Below are 18768 nucleotides of genomic sequence, written 5' to 3'. Positions count from 1 at the left end.
CCCCCGGTCCCCAAGTGCCACCACGGGGGACAGAGTAAAGCTCCTTTATTTAACCAGGCCCCCCCGGAGCCAGCCCGTGTGTCACCTGGGGGGGGGAACTGAGGCACGGCCGGGTGGCACCGTGGGGACAACGGGGACCCCCGGCCCCCCCACCCAGGGACCCACAGCAGCCACCCCCACACGGTGGCACGGGGGACAACGGGCCCCCCCCCGTGCTGTCACACGGTGTCCCCAAGGCCGCGGCGTCCCTGTGGCCCCCCCGGGGCCAGGCCCGGCAGCTCCCTGAGCAGGACAGTGCCCCCCGTGCCCCCCGTGCCCACTGTGCCCCCCGTGCCCTCAGCCCACGGTGACGCTGAAGCCGCAGTGGAACCGGTTCCTCCAGTGGTTCAGGAAGGCGCCCAGGGCCAGCGTGACGGGCAAGGGGGGCAACTTCTTCTCCAGCACCCCCCCCACGCTCCAATTGCTGTCCAGGAGCCCTGGGGGGGGGGGGGGGCACGAGATGAGGGGGGTGAGCACCAGGAGGGGGGCACAGAGTGGGTGCCATCCAGGATAAGGGGGGCCTCGCCCACCTCTGAAGACGACGTTGGCGCGGGGCAGGTTGAGCTGGTACCCGAAGGCGAAGGTCGTCTCCTGCAGCCGCGTGTTGGCCTCCAGCTCCACCCCGACCTGTACCTGGGTGAGGGGAGGGCACAGAGGTCAGGGGGGCACGGGCACACCGTGGGGGCACCGTGGGGACACCGTGGCGGGCACCCACCTGCTCGTTGGCCCGGTGGTAGTAGCTGGCGTGGGCCCCCCCGTAGCCCACGTTGAGCGTCGTCACCCACTTAGGGGCTGCAACAGAGACAGACAGCACGAGGTGGGGGGGGGGTGGACAGGAGTGCTGGGGTGTCCCCAGACTTGTAGGGAGGGGTGGCATCCCCCCCGGGGTGCCCCCTTACCCGTGTATTTGCCCGCCAGCGTGAGGATGGCCCCCTCCTCGCCGGGGCGCCGGTGGTACACGAGCTCCCCCCCCAGCACCAGGCGGGCGGTGACGCTCTGCAGGAAATGGGCCACCACGATCACTGCGGGGACAGCACGGGGGACGGCCCGGGCTCAGCGTGGCGGGGAGGGGGGGGGCCACGGGGGGGTTATGGAGGAAGGTGAGGGGGGGGGGAAGCCCCTCCCAGCTCACCGGAGCCGCCCAGCACGTCGGGGTTGCCCAGCGTGAGCGTGGCCGTGCAGTCGTCGCCGCGGTACTCGCCGTCGAACTGCCACGTCACGAACTTGGCCTGGTGGCTCTGCGGGGGCACAGGGGACACGGGGGGGGGGAGGGAGGGTCGCTAGAGACCCCCCTGGCTGGGTGTGACCCCTCCACCCCGCCCAGGCTCACCTGGAACACGGCCTTGACCCGCAGCCGCTCTCCGAGCAGGTGAAGGGCCTGCGCGTTGAGGCTCCCGGCGCTGTCCATGTCCCCAACCAGGGTGGGGAACACCTTGGGGACACCATGGGGGAAGGGGGGGGTCAGGGGGGACGGGGACACCCCCTCCCAGCCCTGGCTGGGAGCGCTGGGCTGGGAGGGAATGTCCCCATCTGGGCTGGTGGCACTTTGGTGTCACCCAAACGCTCCCGTTGTGGGGCATCACCATCACCGATGATCCTGAGGTCACCAATGACCCCAAGGCCATCAACCACCCTGGGGTCACCTGCAACCACCCACAACCCCAGGGCCACCAATGACCCTGAGGCCACCAATGATCCAAGGCCACCAACCACCCTGGGGTCACCTCAGGGCCACCCGGGACCACCCACAACACTAGGGCCACCAATGACCCCAAGGCCATCAACCACCCTGGGGTCACCTAGGACCACCCAGAATCCCAAGGCCACCAATGACCCCAAGGCCACTGGCCACCCTGGGGTCACTCACCACCCTGAGACCACCCAGAGCCACTCTGAGACCACCCGCCACCCCAGGACCACCTGTCACCCAAGACCCTCAGGATATGGGATCACCAACCGTCCCAGGGTCACCTGGGGCCACCCCAAGCCATCAAGGACCCCGGGGCCACCCCAGTGCCACCCGCGTTGTCACCTCGGTGGGGCTGAGCTGCCGGTCCCCCACGAAGGTGGCATTGAAGCGGTACCCAGAGGGGCCCAGGGTGCTCATGTGCACCGTGTGTGTCACCTGTGGGGACAGGGGGGGTCAGGGGACAGCCCGGGGGAGGGTCACAGCCCCCCCTCCACAGTCCCTGTGTCCCCCACCCTGACCTGGAAGTGGCTGCTCAGGGTCTTGGTGACGATCAGCTTCACCCCTTCCATCTGCGGCGGGAACACCTCTGGGGAGACAGGGCTGTCACCTCCCTGGGGACACGGCTGTCACCCCCCCAGGGCACCGCTGTCACCCCCCAGGGCACCCACAGCCCCCCCTGAAAGGGCTGTCACCTCCTGGGGACACCCAGAGCCCCCCCTGGGGACACCGCAGCCCCCCTTGGGACACAGCTGCCACCCCCGGTATCCCCCACACCCTGTTGGCCCCCAGTACCCCTCGTGACCCCAGTGTGCCCTCAGCCCCAGTGTCACCCCCCTCCCTGGTGTCCCCATAGTCCTGGTGCCCCCCGGTGCCTCCCAATGTCCCCCCCTCAATACCCCCCACCCACGGTGCCCCCCCCGGGTGTCCCCTCAACCCCGGTATCCCCCCCAACTCCGGTGCCCCCTCAAATCCAGTGTGTCCCCCCCAATGCCCCCAGTGCCCCCCAGTGTCCCCCTCTCTCAATGCCCCCCAGTGTCCCCCACCCCCGGTGACCCCTCACCCGCGCCGTGCGCCCCCTCCCCGGTGGCCGCGGTGCCCCGGGCGCACCTTTGCAGAGGCGGTGGAGCTCGTCGAAGCTGCCGGGGTTCCCGCGGGGCTCCCCCCGCCGCGGGGCCCGACCGGTCGCGTTCCCCATGGCCCCTACGGGCCCCCCCCGCCCGCCGCCATCGCGGCCGCGGGCGGTGCCGCCCGGAGCGGCTTCACGGGGGGCACCGCCGCCATCTTGGCTGAGGGCAGAGCGCGCCGCCCCATTGGCCGAGCGGGGGGGCGGGGCTGCTGTGGAATGTGACCCCTCAGGGGACCCGCGGCCGCGCGCGGAGACGTTCCGGGGCTGCCGCGTTCCGCCCCCCCCCCACGTGTGTCACGCGTGTCCCCAATTCCTGCCCGTCCCCCCTCCCCGCGCTCCCACCGCGTGTACTGCTCCCGCCATGTCCCCCCTGTGTCACCTCCCCGCATCCCTGGATGGCCCGTGTCCCCTCCTATCTCCTCCCCACATATCTGGACCCCCCATTCCAAAATCCACTCCGGTCCCAAAACCCATTGCTGTCACATGTCCCCCCTGCCCCAAAACCCACTTCTGTCCCATGTCCCTCCTCGTGTCCCCTCCCCACATCCCTGGTCCCCTCGTGTCCCCCTGTCCCCTCCCCACCTCCCCGTCCCCTCCTGGCCGTGTCCCACGTGTCCCTCACGTCCCCTCCTTGTGTCCCCTCTGCCCCCAACCCCACGCAGGACCTTCCCCATGTCCCTGTCCCTTGTCCCCATCCCTGTCCCCCCCGTCCCTGTCCCCATCCCTGTCCTGGCAGGGCCCCTCGGCGCCCAGGGGGGACTCCGCCCTCTTGTCCCCGCTGCCACCACCACCCGCCCTTTGTCCCCAGCCCGGGGTGTCCCCGCTGTCCCCCCACGGGGGGGTCGAGGGTCAGTGACACGGTGGGCGACGACCTTCGCCCCCCAGCCCAACCCCGCGGGGCCATCGCGTCCCCCCCCGCCCCGCCCTTGGGGACACGGGGACAGCCCGGGGGTGGGAGGGGGACAAGGGGCCCCCCCGCGATGTCCCCTCGGCCCCGCAGTGTTTGCCCAGCCGGGGGGGCGGGGGCTGCGGGGGGATATAAACGGGGCCGAGGGGCGACCCCAAAACTGAACCTGCCCCTGAACAGGTGAGCGGGGGCTGGGGGGGGAACGGGGAGGGGAGTGTGGGGTCAGGAGTGGGATGAGATGGGGGGTGTGGGGTCAGGAATGGGGTGAGATGGGGGTGAGAGGGGGTGGCACGGGGGTGTAGGGTCTGGAATGGGGTGGGATGTGGTGGGAGACGGGTGGGATGAGACTGGAGGGGAGTTTTGCACAGGAAAGGGGGGGGAGAATGGGGCTGGAGGGGGACATGGGGCAGGAATGGGGCTGTGGGGCAGGGATGGGACACGGGTGGGGCTGGAGAGGGGGGTGTGGGGCAGGAATGGGGCCATGGGACAGGGATGGGGCAGGGAGGGGACATCCATGCTGTGGGTCAGGGATGGGATGGGGCTGTGGGGCCGGGGTGGGGTCGAATGGGGAGTGGGAAGGTCCTGTGGGTCAGGGATGGGGTGGAATGGGGTGGGATGAGATTGGAAGGCCCCATGGGTTAGGAATGGGATGGGATGGGGAGTTGGAAGGTCCTGTGGGGCCAGGGTAGGGTTGGAAGGCCCTGTGGGGCTGGGATGGGGTGGGATAGGGGGGTTGGAAGCTCCTGTGGGGGTCCCACCCCTGCCATGGGTGGGTCAGGACTGGGAGTTGGGGGTCCCTCCCCCACCATGTCCCAGCCCCGTGTCCCCCCCCGTCCCCCAGCCATGAGAGCCCCCCTGGTCGCCCTCCTGCTCCTGCTCTGTGCCCACCTCGGGGCCGCCCTGGTCCGACGGGAGGCCCCCGAGGGTGACACCCCCGAAGCCGCCCCCGAAGCCACCGACTTCTTCAGCCGCCACTTCCAGTCCCTGAGCGACTTCATGACCCGGGAGCTGCCCCAGAAGCTGCAGGCGGAGCAGCTCCGCAGCCAGGCCGAGTACGGGGGTGTGGGGGGCATCCCGGGGGGGCCCATCCCGGGGGGCCAGCCCGAGTATCCATCCCCAGGGGCACCCTGAACACACTGACCCGGGCACTAGGACCCCCCTGAACCCCCTTATCTGGCACCAGGAACCCCCTGAACCCCCTTATCTGGCACTGGGATCCCCCTGCACCTCCTTATCTGGCACTGGGATCCCCCTGCAGCTCTTTATCTGGTACTGGGCCACCCTGAATCCCCTTATCTGGCACCAGGACCCCCCTGAATGCCCATTCCTGGAAATGGGAAACCCCCTGAACCCCCATTCCTGAGCACCAGGACCTCCCTGAACCCCCTTATCCGGCACTGGGACCCCCTGAACCCCCATTTCCACACACAGGGACCCCCTTGTACCCCCCCCCTCCCACCTCCAGGACCCTCCTGCACCCCCTTATCCTGCACCAACACCCCCCCCCCCGTTCCCCCTTTCCAGACCATCCCTCCTCTCCCAGACCCCAGACGCCCCTTTTCTTGGACCCTGGGACCCCCTGGATCCCCCTTCCTTCCCTTCCCAGGCCCCAGACTCCACTTCCCTGGGGGAGCTGGGGGGCTGGGGACCCCCCCAGGCCCCCCAGCCCTGCTCACAGCCCCCCGTCCCGCAGGCAGTACCTGGACAGGGCCAACAAGCAGCTGGCACCGCTGGCACAGGAGCTGAAGAGCAACGTCCTGGGGCTCTTCTCGTCCCTGCTGGACCTGGGCAAGAGCGAGGGGCAGGCCTGAGGGCCGAGACCACCGGGCACGGCCCCCAATAAAGCCCTGAGCCCGTAAATGGGACCCCCGAATACATCACTGAACCCTTCGGGCAATGGACCCCCAATAAAGCCCTGAGCCCACCACTGTGGCATTGTGCTCCCCAATAAAAGCCTGAGCCCCTCGTGGTGGGATTGGACCCCCCAATAAAACCAGGGGGTCCCTGGTTCTGGGGTGGAGGCTCCCTGCTGCTGGGGGGAAGAGGGTTGTCATTGATGCTGGGGGGGGCTGTCAGTGAGACGGGGGGGTCCCTGAGGCTGTGGGGGGCTGTCAGGGGGACTGGAGGGGTTCCTGAGGCTGGGGGGCGTCCCTGGGGCTGTTGGGGGGGTCCCTGAGGCTATGGAATGGTCTCTGGGGCTATGATGGGGTGGGGCCCCTGATGCTGGGGGGGTCTGTCAGTGGGGTTGGCGGATGTCCCTGGTGCTGTGGGGGGGTCCCTGGGGCGGTGGGACCCCCCCCGGGAGGGTGTTGTTGTTGGCGGGGGGGGGGCACGAACGAAGCTGAGTCCCCGCAAACTCATTTCTGCCAGCACTAAACATGGCGGCGACGGCGCCACGCCCCGAGCGTGCCCTTAGTCAACATGGCAGCATCTCCCCACCCGCGGCGCCTGGGACTCAGGAGAGGTTCCTGAGGCTGCGGGGGGATCCCTGATTCTGGGGGGGTGTGGGTGTCTCTACAGCCGTTGGGAGGGGGGGCACAAGGGCATCGGAGCCCCCACAGCCTCATCCCTGCCAGCACCAAACATGGCGGCGGCGGCCGAGCGTGCCCTTACGCAAGATGGCGGCACCCCCCCCCCCCCCCCCCGGCCCTTCCCCAAGATGGCGGCGCGGGGCTCGGCGGCGGCCGACGTCACTTCCGGCGGGGGTGTGTGATGGCGGCGTGGCCCGGCCATGGCGGAGGCGGCGGCGCGTCGGGCGGTGGCGGAGCTGCCGCTGCTTCGGGCGCCGGCGGGGCCGCGGGACCGCGAGGGCTGGGTTGAGCGGCTGCGCGAGGAGTACCGGGCGCTCATACAGGTCAGCCGTGGCCCCCTCCCCTCTCTCCCCAGGTGTGCGCCCCCCGTCCGGTTTCCCCCCGTCCCCGGACCCGATCACTCGCGGTCCCCCCCCAGCCCCCTCGGTGTCGCTCCCAGGTTTTCCCCCCAGCCCAACTCCCCTGAACGCCACCCTGTACTCCCTCAGCTCATCTACGATGTCCCCCCCCGCTGTCCCTCTCTCTGATGACCCCCAGTGCCCCCCCAATACCCCCCTCCCATTCCCCGTGTCCCCCTCGCTGTCCCTCCCGCTCCCGGTGCCCCCCCCCGCTGACCCCCCCGCGTGTCCCCCCTCCCCAGTACGTGGAGAACAACAAACGGGCCGACAACGACTGGTTCCGCCTGGAGTCCAACCCCGAGGGCACCAAGTGGGTCCAAGGGGGGCACCGGGACCCCCCCCCCACCCCTGGGGGGCTCACGGGACCCCCAACGCCCGGGGCGACCGGGGGGGGGGGATCTGGGGGTTCACACCGGGGGTGTCCCCCCTCCCCAGACCACTCTGAGGGAGGGGGGGGTCCCAGCCCCGGAGGGGGTGCCGGGGGGCTGCTCTGGTGACCCGGGGGGGTGTCCCCGGGTTTTAGGGGCTGGGGGGGCCCCTCGGGGTGTTGCTGCAGTGATTAGGGGGGGATCCCTGGGGACTGAGGGACATGGGGGGGCCTGGGGGGGGGCTGTTCTGGTGATTAGGGGGGTCCCTGGGACTGAGGGATATGGGGGGGTCCTTGGGGGTCTGCTCTGGTGATGGGGGGGTTGTCCCTGGGACTGAGGGGGTTTCTGGGCCTCTGGGGGGGCTGTTCTGGTGAAGGGGGGGGTCCCTGGGACTGAGAGACATGGGAGGGCCCTGGGGGGGCTGCTCAGGTGATTGGGAAGGTCTCTGGGATTGAGGGGGCCCTGGGAGGGTTGTTCTGGTGTTTGGGGGAGTCCCTGGGACTGAGGGACAGGGGGGGTCTGGAGGGGGCTGCTTTGGTGATTGGGGGGGGGTCCCTGGGGACTGAGGGGGTCTCTGTTCCCCCCCCTGTGCCTCAGGTGGTTCGGTAGGTGCTGGTACATCCATGAGCTGCTCAAGTACGAGTTTGCCATCGAGTTTGAGGTGAGGGGGGGGTCGTGGAGGGGAGTGGGGGTTGGGGAGGGGGTCTGGTGGTTGCTGAGACCCCCCTGGACCCCCTCAGATCCCGGTGACCTACCCTGGAACCGCCCCCGAAATCGCCATCCCGGAGCTGGACGGGAAGACGGCCAAGATGTACAGGTGGGATTTGGGGAGAGGGGGGGTCCTGAGGGGAGGCCAGAATTCGGGGGGGGGGGTCCTGAAGGGGATCTTGAGGCCAAAGGGGTCCCGGGGGAGGGCCCAGAATTCAGGGAGGGGGTCCTGCAGGAGATCCTGACGCCAGGAGGTTTGGGGGGGGGGGCGGGGCAGGTCCTGGGGCTGGGGAGGGAGTCCTGAGAGGGAGGGAGTCCTGAGGGGGCCCAGATTTTGAGGGGGGGGTCCTGGAAGGGATCATGAGGCCAAGGGGGTCCTGGGGAGTTGGGTTCTGGGGCTGGGGGGTCCTGGGGAGGGTCTCAGGGCTGGGGGGGGTTCCTGGGGAATGGAGGGACCTGGAGGGGGGGTCTGACAGCTCCTTTTTACCCTCCCAGGGGGGGCAAGATCTGCCTGAGTGACCATTTCAAGCCCCTCTGGGCCAGGAACGTCCCCAAATTCGGGTTGGCCCATCTGATGGCCCTGGGGGTGAGCGGAGGCGGATATTGGGGGGGTGTCACCCCTAGAGGGGCACCGGGAGGGGACATTGGGGGGTGTCACCCATGGAGGGGCACCAGGAGGGGGGCACTGTAGGAGGTGTCACCCCTGGAGGTGGGTGGGGGGTGATACTGAGGGGAGAGGATCTGACATTGTGGGGGGGCTGGCACTCGTTGGGTGGGGTGACACAGGGTGGGGGTGTCCCCCATGGCGGGCAGGTGGGGTGGTGACACAGAGCGGGGGTGCTCCCCCCCCGGGGGTCCCCCCTGTCCCCACAGCTGGGGCCCTGGCTGGCCGTGGAGATTCCCGACCTCATCGCCAAAGGCATGATCCAGCACAAGGACAAGTGACCAAGGAGGGGGGGGTTCGGGTGCCCCCCACCCCCTCCCCAGCTGCTCCCGCCCCTCCCCCGCCGCTTCGCTGCTGCTCCCCAATAAACATTTCAGCCCTGACTTTGCCCCCGTTTATTGTCCTGGGGGTGTCGCGGGGTCCCCCACACCCGCGGTGTGGGTGTAGGGGGGTCCTCCCGCCGCGCGCGACCCTACAATAACACCCGCGGCAGTCGCGGGCGCGGCGCCTTTAAGACGCCGCGCGGTTTCCATGGCGACGTCGGCGGTTGGGGGCGTGACCGCGGGGGGCGGCGCATGCGCAGAGCGGGCGGTGAGGCCGCCGGGGGCGGGGCCGGGCAAGGGAGGAACAAAGATGGCGGCGGGTGCGGCGGGAGTTGTTGCCATGGCGGCCCGCGGGAGGTGCGGGGGGACCCGGGGGGGCCCGGGAGGGGTCCTGGGGGGGCTGCGGGACTGGGGGGAGCTCGAGGGTAACGGGCACCCCTCCTATGGGCACCCAGCGGGCGGGTGGGGGGTGCGGGGCAGGGCCCCGGGGGGTGGGGGGGCACCGGGGTGATGGAGGGGGGAGAAGGCCTGGGGCGCTCGAAGGGGTCCTGGAAGGGCTGCGGGGCCGGGGGTTCTCGAGGGAGGCGGATACCCTCCCTGTGGGCACCCTGGGGCCTGGTGGAGGGTGCGGGGCAGGGCCCCGGTGGGTCTGGGGGGGGACCGGGGGGATGGAGGGAGGACAAGGCCTGCGGGACTCGGGGGGGGTCCTGGAGGGGCTACGGGGGTGGGGGGGCTCGGGGGTAACGGACACCCCCCCTATGGGCACCCTGGGCCCCGGTGGAGGGTGCGGGGCAGGGCCCAGAGGGGTGATGGAGGCGGGACAAGGCCTGAGGGGGTCTGGGGGCTGCGGGGGGTCGGGGGCAGCGGGAATCCCACGGGAGGGGATCCCCGGACTGGGAGGGGGGTAGCGGGCAAGGCCCCGGCGGGAGGGGAGGGTGGGCCGTGGTGATGAGTTAGGGAACAGGGCCGGGGGGCTGTGGGGGTAGAGGGGCACTGAACATCCCCCCAGGAGGGACCTCGGAGGGTCCCCCCAAGCCTGGGGAGTCCCTGGGGCTCAGTGAGGAGGGTCGAGGGTCCCCCCGAGCCTGGGGGGTCCCTGGGGCTCAGTGAGGAGGGTCGAGGGTCCCCCCGAGCCTGGGGGGTCCCTGGGGCTCATTGAGGGGGCCTGGGGATCCCCCCTTTTCTCCCTGTCCCACCCCCCTGGGGAGCAGCACCCGGCTTGGGGTGGGCGGAGCTCCCGACCATGCCAAACCTTTCCATGACTCCCCAGGAGCCTGGCACCGGTCTAGGGGTGTCCCCCCAAACCTGGGGTTCCTCCCAACCCCCCCGTTGACCCCTTGTCCCCCCCCCAATCCTGCAGGGCCCCCGCCGACGGGACGCTGTGTCCGGCCGCCGGGCGCGGGGGGCTGTGAGCAGGTCGGTGAGTGCCCCCCGCCCCTCTTTGCCCTCCCCGCTGCCCCCCTCCCATCCCGCTGCCCCCCGTGACACCCTCCCCGTGTCCCCGCAGGCCCCGCCATGCCCCAGGCCTCGGAGCACCGCCTGGGCCGCGCCAGGGACGCCGCCGCGGGCACCGCCGTGGTGACGGCGCAGCCCCGGGCGGGGGGTGCCCGCCTGCCCAGCGGTGGGCACCGGGCGCTGAGCCAGGAGCGCCATGCGGCCCCCAACGGGCTGTCCCCGGCCCCCAAACTGCGCCTGCTGCCCCCCCGGCCGCCCCCGCCGCCGCCCCCCGAAGAACCCCCTCCCCGCGGGCCCAAGAAGCTGGATCCGGAGCGGGGCCGGGCGGCCAAACGCGGGGACCCCCCCCCAGCCGCCCCCCCCCGCGGGCCGGGGGGCCGCCGGGGCCCCGTGAAGGGCGACCACGGCGTGAGGGTGCCCGGGGGGGCCCCGGCGGTGCCCGGCAGCGCCTCCTTCTCGCTGCCCAGCGCGGCCGAGCGGCGCCGGAGCAACTTGGCCCGCTCCAAGTCCATCAGCATCGGCGACCTGAGCCAGGGCGGCGGCGGCGGCGGCGGCGGCGGCGTCACCGCCGTTGGTGGCACCGGTGGTACCCGCGCCGAGGACGTGGCGGTGGCGCTGAGCCGGCTGGTGCTGCGGGACTGCGGGCACCCCCTGGGCGCGCTGGCGCTGCGCAGGAGCTCCTCGCTCCGCAGGGTCGCCGTGGCCCCCCCCGGGCAGGACGGGAAGGCCGCGGGGGTCTCGTCCCCGGTGGCGCCGGTGCCGCCGCCGCTGCTGCTGTCGGTGCGGCCGCCCGAGGGCGGCCCCCGGCCCCGCCCGGACCCCGCCCCGTACGGCCCCGGCAGCCCCGGCAGCGGCAGGAACGAGGACAAGGCGGCTGCTGTAAGAGATGGGGGGGGCACGGGGGGCACCCCCGGGGTGTGCCCAGGGCAGGGAATGGGGCCGTGGGGGGATACCTTGGGTGGCCTGGCAGGGGGCACGTGGTGGGATCTCTTGGGTGTCCCTAAGGGGCCATGGGGATGTGGTGGGACCCCCAGGGTTTGCCTAGTCAAGGGGATGTGGTGAGACCCCCCCGAGTATCCCTGGTCAGGAGAATGTGATGGGGCACTCTGAGGGTCATCGGGGGGTCATGGGGACGTGGCAGGACACCCAGAGTGTCCCTAAGGGGCCATGGGGACATGGCGAGACCCCCAGGGTGTCCCCAGTCAAGGGGATGCGATGGGACACCCCGGGGGTCACCAGGGGGTCGTGAGGATGTGTTGGGACCCCCAGGGTGTCCCTAAGGGGCCATGGGGATGTGGTGGGACCCCAAAGGTGTCCCTGATCAAGACAATGTGATGGCACACCCTGGGGGTCACCAGGGGGTCATGGGGACGTAGTGAGACCCCCAGGGTGTCCCCAGCCTTGAGACCCTCCCAGTGTCCCTAACTGTGGGGTCAGTGGCCCCACCAGGGTGGGACAGTGCTGGTGGTCTCAACTCTCCCTGCCCCAGTCCTGCTTTGGGGACCCCCACAGCTCCAGGGGGGGCAGATGTGGCTGGTGCCATCCCTGTGGCTTTGGGGACACTGAGGGGTGGCCAATGCTGTCCCCTGTGGCTTTGGTGGGACCGAGGGTGGCCGGTGCCATCCCTGTGGCTTTGAGGGGCTGGTGGTGACCAGTACCACCCCTGTGGCTCTGGGGGGACTGAGAGGTGGCCAGTGCTGTCCCCCGCAGCTCCAGGGTGGCCAGTGCCATCCCTCTGACTCGAGGGGGGGACCGAGGGTTGCCAGTGCCACCCCTGTGGCTCTGGGGGGACCAGAGGTGGCCGGTGCCATCCCCGTTTCCGTATCCGTCCCCCCCCCCCATCCCCATCCACCACCTGCCCGGCCACGTGTTGGGATCAGGATCGGGATCCCTGAAATCCCCCCCGGGGGGGACAGGTTTGACCCCCCGTGGCGTGTCCCCAGCGGTGCCACGGGGGGTCCCACAGCCCCGCTGAGCCCCCACCACCCTTCCCTGGCGGCGGGGTTTGGTTTTGGGGTGGGGGGGGGTTGGTGTTTACCTCCTCACCCCTTCTCCGAGCGGCTCCCGCTGTCCCCCGGGGGCGGTCCCGGGGCTAATTAATCCCCCCCGGGATGAGCCTCCCCAGAATAGCCCTGGGGAATCGGATCAGCTAATGAGCTGAGGGCGCTGTGGGGGGGGGGGGAGGCGGGCGAGGGGACGCAGCGGCCCCGGTGCCACATTCCCGAGGGGGACAGACCCTGGCAGTGCCATCCGGAGCCATGCCCGGGCTGCAGGGAGCGACTTTGGTGGAGCTGCCCAGGAAGCTGCAGCGCTCCCTCCTCCCCCGGCGGGACCTGCCGGGCCGGGGCAGCGCCGACATCGCCGAGTCCGTGGTGCACACGGCGGTCATGGGGCTGCTGCTGGTCACCGGCGAGGTCCGGGGGGCCAGGGGGGACCGGGGGGGTCGCGGGTGGGGGGACGCGGCTCACGTGTGTCACTCGGTGTCCCCGCAGACCCACCACTCGCTGCTGCTGGGCTCGGGCCACGTGGGCCTCAGGAATTTAGGCAACACGGTAAGTGGCCACCGTGGCCGCCAGACCTTGCTGGCTCTCCGTGCTGGGTGTGGGAGGGATTTTGTGGGGGGTCTCTCACCTCGGGGTCCCCCCCAGGCTCGTGGCTGTTGTGGTGTTGCTGTCCCGTCCTGGTGGGCTGTGACGTGCCCAGAGCTCCCCCAGCCCCCCCACGCAGTCCCCGTGGTCCCCAGCCCTCCTTCCCTCTGTCCTGGGCTGCACGAAGGATTTAGGGTCCCCTGGGATCCTTTTAGGGTCACCTGGGGGTCCTCCAGGCTCATGGTGGCCACGGTTCTGTCCCACTGGGAACATCATGTCCTTGGGGACCCTCAGTCCTAGAGCACAGTCCCCGTGGCCCTCAACCCTCCTCTCCCACTGTCCTGGGGTGAACAAAGAATCTGGGGTCCCCTGGGGTCTTCTGGGGTCCCTTTGGGGTCACCTCGGGGTCCCTTTGGGGTCACCTCGGGGTCCCTTTGGGGTCACCTGGGGGTCCCCAGGTCTCTCCATGGCTGTTCCTCCGCAGTCCCGTCCCGCTGGGAGGGATGTCACATCCCCGAGGATCCCCCCCCACCCCACAATATAATCAAGGGTGCCTGAAACAGTGGGGGACACCCCAAGGGGACCCCTGGGGACCCCCCAAGTCCCAGCACCATCCCCTTGTGTCCCCCCCCAGTGCTTCATGAACGCGGTGCTGCAGTGCCTGAGCAGCACCAAACCCCTGCGGGACTATTGCCTGCGCCGGGACTTCCAGCAGGAGCAGCCCCCCGGCCCCAGGGCCCCCCAGGAGCTCACAGAAGGTGGGAGAGACCCCCTAAAAAAAACCTCAGGACCTCCCTGGAAGGGTTACATAACCCCTGAGACCCGTGTCCCCCCCCCCCCACACACACCTTGTCCCCGCAGCCTTCGCTGACGTCATCGCGGCGCTCTGGCACCCGGACTCCTCCGAGCCCGTCAACCCCGGGCGCTTCAAGGCCGTGTTCCAAAAATACGTCCCCTCCTTCACAGGCTACAGGTGAGGGGATCACCCCCCCCTACCCCCCCTCACACCTTTGGGGGGTCGGGCAGAGGGGGTCCGACGTGTCCCTGTGTGTGTGTGTCCCCCCCCCCCAGCCAGCAGGACGCGCAGGAATTCCTCAAGTTCTTCATGGACCGGCTGCACGTGGAGATCAACCGCAAGGGCCGGCGGACCCCCAGCATCCTGTCGGACACACGGAGAGCCCCCGCCCTGGAGGACCCCGAAACGCTCAGGTGAGGAGAGGAGGGGGGGGGGAAGTGTGTGAGAAGGGGGGGGAGGGAGCCCCGATTTTGGGGCTGACCCCCCCCTCCTCGACCTCCCCCCGCAGCGACGACGAACGCGCCAACCAGATGTGGAAGCGCTACCTGGAGAGGGAGGACAGCAAGGTCGTGGGTGAGCGCTGGGGGTGGGGGTCACTCCCCCTCCCTGAGACCCCCCCAAACCTCTTGGGGTGGCCCCCCCTTTGACCCCTCTCTTGCCCCCCAGACCTCTTTGTGGGGCAGCTGAAGAGCTGCCTCAAGTGCCAGGCCTGCGGGTACCGCTCCACCACCTTCGAGGTCTTCTGCGACCTGTCGCTGCCCATCCCAAAGGTAAGGGTGGGGTGCAGCCCCCCAGAGCCCCCCCCCAGACACCCCTGGGTGCCCCCCCAAAGTGCCCTCTGACCTTCTGCCCCTCCAGAAAAGCTTTGCTGGGGGGAAGGTCTCTCTCCACGATTGCTTCAGCCTCTTCACCAAGGAGGAGGAGCTGGACTCGGAGAACGCCCCGGTGAGAGCTTGGAGAGGGGGACCCCCCCTCTGTGACCCCAAGTTTGTCCCCCTGCCGCCCCCCCTCACCGTCCCCTCCCCTCAGGTGTGTGACAAGTGCCGGCAGCGCACGCGGAGCACCAAGAAGTTGACGATCCAGCGCTTCCCCCGGATCCTGGTGCTCCGTATCCTTCGGGAAGCCGCGGGATTTGGGGATGGGGAGGGGCATGGGGGGGGATCCACTCCTCCATCCAGCTTTGCCTTGACGCCCCCCCTCCCCTCCCCAAGACCTGAACCGGTTCTCCACCACCCGCTACTCCATCAAGAAATGCTCCGTGTTCGTGGATTTCCCGCTGCAGCAGCTCAACCTGCGGGAATTCGCCAGCGAGAAGGCGGGTGAGGAGGGCGGGGAAGGGGCGGGGAGGGGGCGGGAGGGGGCAGGACAGGGGGCACAGGGCAAGCAAAGGCACTTGCGGGTCCCGTGCCCGCTGCCAGGGCTCGGGGAGGGGGGGGAAAGCAGCGCTGAGCCCCCCCCCCGTGTGCCCCCCCCGGCGCAGGCAGCCCCGTGTACAGCCTGTACGCCCTGTGCAACCACTCGGGCAGCGTCCACTACGGGCACTACACGGCCTTCTGCCGCGACCCCGCGGGCTGGCGCGTCTACAACGACTCCCGGTGAGTGCCCCCTGCCCCCTCCACCCGGGCACAACCACCCCCGTGCCCACCGCCCACCCGGGCTAAGGGTGTGTGTCCCCCCTCCCCCGGCAGCGTGTCCCCCATCAGCGAGAACCAGGTGCCGTCCAGCGAGGGCTACGTGCTGTTCTACGAGCTGGAGGAGCCCCCCGGCCGCAGACCCTGAGCCCCCCGGGACCCCCGCGCTGGGAGGGGGTGGGGGGGGTGGGTGTGACCCCCCTCCTGCCCCCCCCCCCCTACCCCTCCGGACCCCCGGCCCCCGTGGCAGGGGGGGGCGCGGGGGGCGGTTCGGCCGCGGCCCGCGCGGCCCCGGGGGGTTTTGTGAATAAATTTACTAAAAAAAGTACGAAAAACGCGGAGTTTTGGGGAGCGGGAGGGGCGGGGCTACGGGTGGGGGCGGGGCTTGTGGGAGGGCTAGTGGAAGAACGGGCGTGGTTTAAAGGGAGAGGGCGTGGTCATGGAAGGAGGCGGGGCTTGTAAGTCAATATCTAATTACAGGAGGTGTGGCCATTATCAGAAGGGGCGTGGTTTCTATGTCAGGGGCGCGGCCAATGGGATCGGTGTTGATATAGTGGGCGTGGTCAAAGGGCGGGGGCGTGGTTTACTTCCATGGCGCGCTCCCGCGCCTGTCCATCAACGCACGGCGCCTTCCTATTGGCCAGCCGCCTCCAGAGGCCCCGCCTCATGCCCTTATCGGGACGGAGGGGGCGTGGCCTGCGCTGGGGACGCCGGGAGAGGTGCGGGGGGGGCTCCGGGGGTCGCGGGGCCGGGCTGGGGGGGGATCGGAGGGGTCTGGGGGGTCCCGGCGACCCCGCTGACCCCCCCCCGGCCCAGGTCCCCTCATGGCGCCGACCGTGGCCGTGGTGGGGGGCGGCATCAGCGGCCTGGCCGCCTGTTACCACCTCGTCCGAGCCCCCCGCCCGCCCAAGGTGAGCGGAGACACCCCCCCCCCACCTCCCCCGCGACCCCCCGAACTTACCCCCGGCACCCCCGAATTCCCACCCGGCGTCCACGAACTCCCCCTCCGCTCCTCCCTTCCCTCCGGGACCCCCACAGCCTTGCGGGACCCCCAGCTCTCCCCAGGACACCCCCCCCACCAGCCTCCCCCGCGACCCCCAGACTCTCCCCCTGAGACCCCCAACCTTCCCCCCCGGGACCTCGTTCCCTTCGGGGGGGACCGCCCAAAACACCTTTTCGAAGACCCCCCCCAGCTTCTTCCCCGGTGGGACCCCAAAAACCATCCCCGGACCTACCTACTTCGGGGAGTGGACCCCCCCCCAGGCTTCCGGACCCCCAGACTCTCCCCCTGAGACCCCCAACCTTCCCCCCCCGGACCTCCATTCCTTCGGAGACCCCCCCCAGCCTTCCGGGACCCCCCGCTCTCCCTGGGACCCCAAAACTCCATCCCGGCCCTCTGTTCCCCCCGGGGCCCCCCCCCGGCGTTCCCACCCTCCTCCTCCCGGGACCCCCCGCCGCCGTGGGGTGCCCGTGGTGACATTTTTGGGGGGGGGGGGTCTCTGGGGGTCCGCAGGTGGTGCTGCTGGAGGCCAGCGGCCGTTTTGGGGGGTGGCTGCAGAGCACCCAGACCCCCGAGGGGGCCGTGTTTGAACACGGGCCCAGGGGGGTCCGTCCCCACGGCGCGGTGGGCGCCGAGACCCTGCACATGGTACGGGGGGGGGGCTCGGGGAGGGTCCCCAGGGCTCGGCTCGGGGTGCCAGAGGGGTCCCTGCGTGGGTGTTGGGGGTCCCAATGGCCTGGGGGGGTCCCTGAGTGGGTGTTGGGGGTCCCAATGGTCTGAGGGGTCCCTGAGTGGGTGTTGGGGGTCCCAATGGCCTGGGGGGGTCCCTGAGTGGGTGTTGGGGGTCCCAATGGTCTGAGGGGTCCCTGAGTGGGTGCTGGGGGTCCCAATGGTCTGGGGGGTCCCTGAGTGGGTGTTGGGGGTCCCATTGGTCCAGGTGTTTCCTGGGTTGGTGTCGGGCGTCCCCAGTGCTCTGGGAGGGCCCTGGGTGGGTGTTGGGGGTCCCAGTGGTCTGGGGGGTCCCTGGGGCTGGGCTCGGGGTGCCAGAGGGGTCCTGGGGGGCTGGAGTTTCGGGAGGTATTGGTTGGGCAGGTTTTTGGGGTCTGGGGGGTTTCTGGGTGGATGCTGAGGGTCTCCAATGGTCTGGGGGGGTCCCTGACTGGGTGTTGGGGGTCCCCAGTGGCCCAATGGTCTGAGGGGTCCCTGGGTGGGTGTTGGAGATCCCAGTGGTCTGGGGAGGTCCCTGAGTGGGTACTGGGGGTCCCCAGTGCTCTGGGGGTTTCCTGGGTGGGTTTTGGGGTCCCCAGTGCTCTGGGGGGGTCCCTCTGTAGGTGCTGGGCTGTGTTTGAGCCCCCCCAAATCCCCCCCATCCTCCAGGTGTCGGAGCTGGGGCTGGGGAGGGACGTGCTGCCCGTGCCCGGGGACCACCCGGCCTCCCGGAACCGCTTCCTGTTCTGCGGGGGGGCCCTGCACCGCCTGCCCTCGGGGCTGGGGTAGGGACCCCCTGAACCCCCCGTGCCCCCCAAATACCCCCCCGGTCCCCAATGCCACCCCCCTGACGCCCCTGTGTTCCCAGGGGTCTCCTGCTTGTTGTGCCCCCCATACACCCCCCATGCCCCCAGTGCCAACCCCCTGACTCCCCCCATGTCTCCAGGGGTCTTGTGTGGGCTGTGCCCCCCAATACCCCTCCAGTGCCCCCAGTGCCACCCCCCTGACCCCCGAGGGGTCTTGTGCGGGCCGTGCCACCCCATACACATCCCATGCCCCCAGTGCCACCTCCCTGACTACCCCCATGTCCCCAGGGGTCTCCTATGAGCTGTACCCCCCAATATCCCCCAGTGCCACCCCCCTGACCCCCCCGTGTCCCCAGGGGTCTCCTGCTGTCTGTGCTCCCCCCCATACACCCCCTGTGCCCCCAGTGCCACCCCCCTGACCCCCTTGTGTCCCCAGGGGTCTCCTGTGAGCTGTGCCCCCCCAATGCCACCCCCGTTAACCCCCCCCGTCCCCAGGGGTCTCCTGCTGTCTGTGCCCCCCCCCACACCCTCTGTGCCCCCAGTGCCACCCCCCTGGACCTCCCGTGTCCCCAGGGGTCTCATGCAGTCCGTGCCCCCCAGTATCCCCCAGTGCCACCCCCCTGGACCCCCGTGTCCCCAGGGGTCTCCAGGCAGTCCCCGTGCCCCCAATACCCCCCAGTGGTCACCCCCCTGACCCCCCGTGGTCCCCAGGGAATTTTTTCTTTCCTTGCAGTCCGTGCCCCCCCAATATCCCCCAGTGCCACCCCCCTGACCCCCCCGTGTCCCCAGGGGTCTCCTGCTGTCTGTGCCCCCCTATACACCCTCTGTGCCCCCAGTGCCACCCCCCTGACCTGCCCGTGTCCCCAGGGGTCTCGTGCGGGCCGTGCCCCCCTTCTCGCGGGCGCTGCTCTGGGCGGGGCTGCGGGACCTGCTGACCCCGGCGGGCACAGACCCCGACGAGAGCGCCCACGGCTTCGCCCGGCGCCGCTTCGGCCCCGAGGTGGGTCTGGGGGGGGCTGATGACCCCCCC

The 18768-nt window shown here is 70.5% G+C and overlaps 5 protein-coding genes across 6 annotated transcripts in view; 4 read left to right on the top strand and 1 right to left on the bottom strand.

Annotated features, from left to right (window-relative positions):
• Positions 1-28: 28 nt before the first annotated feature.
• On the bottom strand, positions 29-3018 carry TOMM40L (translocase of outer mitochondrial membrane 40 like). The gene is made up of 9 exons (XM_027728062.2): positions 2837-3018; positions 2248-2315; positions 2072-2164; positions 1370-1471; positions 1172-1277; positions 939-1061; positions 755-831; positions 570-672; positions 29-476 (listed from the first exon to the last, which is right to left on the bottom strand). Exons 1-9 carry the CDS (start codon positions 2922-2924, stop codon positions 337-339), a joined length of 900 nt encoding a protein of 299 aa, XP_027583863.1. The 5' UTR covers positions 2925-3018; the 3' UTR covers positions 29-336.
• A 1585-nt stretch (positions 3019-4603) lies between these two features.
• Positions 4604-5728, top strand: LOC113991601 (apolipoprotein A-II-like). Its single transcript, XM_027728067.2, has 2 exons — positions 4604-4814; positions 5456-5728. Exons 1-2 carry the CDS (start codon positions 4606-4608, stop codon positions 5571-5573), a joined length of 327 nt encoding a protein of 108 aa, XP_027583868.1. The 5' UTR covers positions 4604-4605; the 3' UTR covers positions 5574-5728.
• A 731-nt stretch (positions 5729-6459) lies between these two features.
• Positions 6460-8814, top strand: UFC1 (ubiquitin-fold modifier conjugating enzyme 1). The gene is made up of 6 exons (XM_027728071.2): positions 6460-6616; positions 6934-7001; positions 7657-7720; positions 7800-7876; positions 8263-8353; positions 8641-8814. The coding sequence occupies exons 1-6, from the start codon at positions 6494-6496 to the stop codon at positions 8710-8712; spliced, it is 495 nt and encodes a 164-aa protein (XP_027583872.1). The 5' UTR covers positions 6460-6493; the 3' UTR covers positions 8713-8814.
• Positions 8815-9047: 233 nt separating this feature from the next.
• On the top strand, positions 9048-15454 carry USP21 (ubiquitin specific peptidase 21). 2 transcript variants are annotated; one of them, XM_027728086.2, is made up of 14 exons: positions 9048-9111; positions 10115-10170; positions 10262-11088; positions 12702-12761; positions 13432-13555; positions 13659-13770; positions 13869-14006; positions 14102-14166; positions 14260-14363; positions 14452-14538; positions 14623-14701; positions 14805-14912; positions 15074-15188; positions 15282-15454. In XM_027728086.2, exons 3-14 carry the CDS (start codon positions 10270-10272, stop codon positions 15370-15372), a joined length of 1902 nt encoding a protein of 633 aa, XP_027583887.1. In that variant the 5' UTR covers positions 9048-9111; positions 10115-10170; positions 10262-10269; the 3' UTR covers positions 15373-15454. The 2 variants fall into 2 exon arrangements, with proteins under 2 accessions (XP_027583887.1, XP_027583888.1); XM_027728087.2 differs by having other exon boundaries at positions 10115-10174.
• Positions 15455-15987: 533 nt separating this feature from the next.
• The window catches only part of PPOX (protoporphyrinogen oxidase), an 8761-nt gene continuing 5980 nt past the window's right edge, over positions 15988-18768 (top strand). Inside the window, exons 1-4 of the mRNA XM_039380494.1 lie at positions 15988-16135; positions 16738-16872; positions 17602-17717; positions 18606-18738. Of these exons, the coding sequence (XP_039236428.1) occupies positions 16049-16135; positions 16738-16872; positions 17602-17717; positions 18606-18738 (471 nt within the window). The 5' untranslated portion in view covers positions 15988-16048. The remainder of the gene's footprint in view (positions 16136-16737; positions 16873-17601; positions 17718-18605; positions 18739-18768) is intronic.

Source organism: Pipra filicauda, unplaced genomic scaffold, assembly GCF_003945595.2.
Source record: "Pipra filicauda isolate LSUMZ 115617 unplaced genomic scaffold, ASM394559v2 scaffold1080_size65607_pilon, whole genome shotgun sequence".
Classification (NCBI taxonomy): Eukaryota; Metazoa; Chordata; class Aves; order Passeriformes; family Pipridae; genus Pipra; species Pipra filicauda.
This window is presented reverse-complemented; position numbering and strand designations above follow the sequence as displayed.

Excerpts from the sequence above, each read along its gene's own strand:
- LOC113991601 (XM_027728067.2), top strand. The coding sequence starts at position 4,606 with ATGAGAGCCCCCCTGGTCGCCCTCCTGCTCCTGCTCTGTGCCCACCTC. Across the intron at positions 4,815-5,455 it reads CAGCTCCGCAGCCAGGCCGA|GCAGTACCTGGACAGGGCCA; the intron begins GTACGGGGGTGT and ends CCCGTCCCGCAG.
- USP21 (XM_027728086.2), top strand. The coding sequence starts at position 10,270 with ATGCCCCAGGCCTCGGAGCACCGCCTGGGCCGCGCCAGGGACGCCGCC. Across the intron at positions 13,556-13,658 it reads CCCCCAGGAGCTCACAGAAG|CCTTCGCTGACGTCATCGCG; the intron begins GTGGGAGAGACC and ends TTGTCCCCGCAG. Across the intron at positions 14,913-15,073 it reads ATTCGCCAGCGAGAAGGCGG|GCAGCCCCGTGTACAGCCTG; the intron begins GTGAGGAGGGCG and ends CCCCCGGCGCAG.
- UFC1 (XM_027728071.2), top strand. The coding sequence starts at position 6,494 with ATGGCGGAGGCGGCGGCGCGTCGGGCGGTGGCGGAGCTGCCGCTGCTT. Across the intron at positions 7,721-7,799 it reads AGTTTGCCATCGAGTTTGAG|ATCCCGGTGACCTACCCTGG; the intron begins GTGAGGGGGGGG and ends GGACCCCCTCAG. Across the intron at positions 8,354-8,640 it reads CCCATCTGATGGCCCTGGGG|CTGGGGCCCTGGCTGGCCGT; the intron begins GTGAGCGGAGGC and ends CTGTCCCCACAG.
- TOMM40L (XM_027728062.2), bottom strand. The coding sequence starts at position 2,924 with ATGGGGAACGCGACCGGTCGGGCCCCGCGGCGGGGGGAGCCCCGCGGG. Across the intron at positions 2,165-2,247 it reads CCCTGAGCAGCCACTTCCAG|GTGACACACACGGTGCACAT; the intron begins GTCAGGGTGGGG and ends CTGTCCCCACAG. Across the intron at positions 832-938 it reads GCTGGCGGGCAAATACACGG|CCCCTAAGTGGGTGACGACG; the intron begins GTAAGGGGGCAC and ends TCTCTGTTGCAG.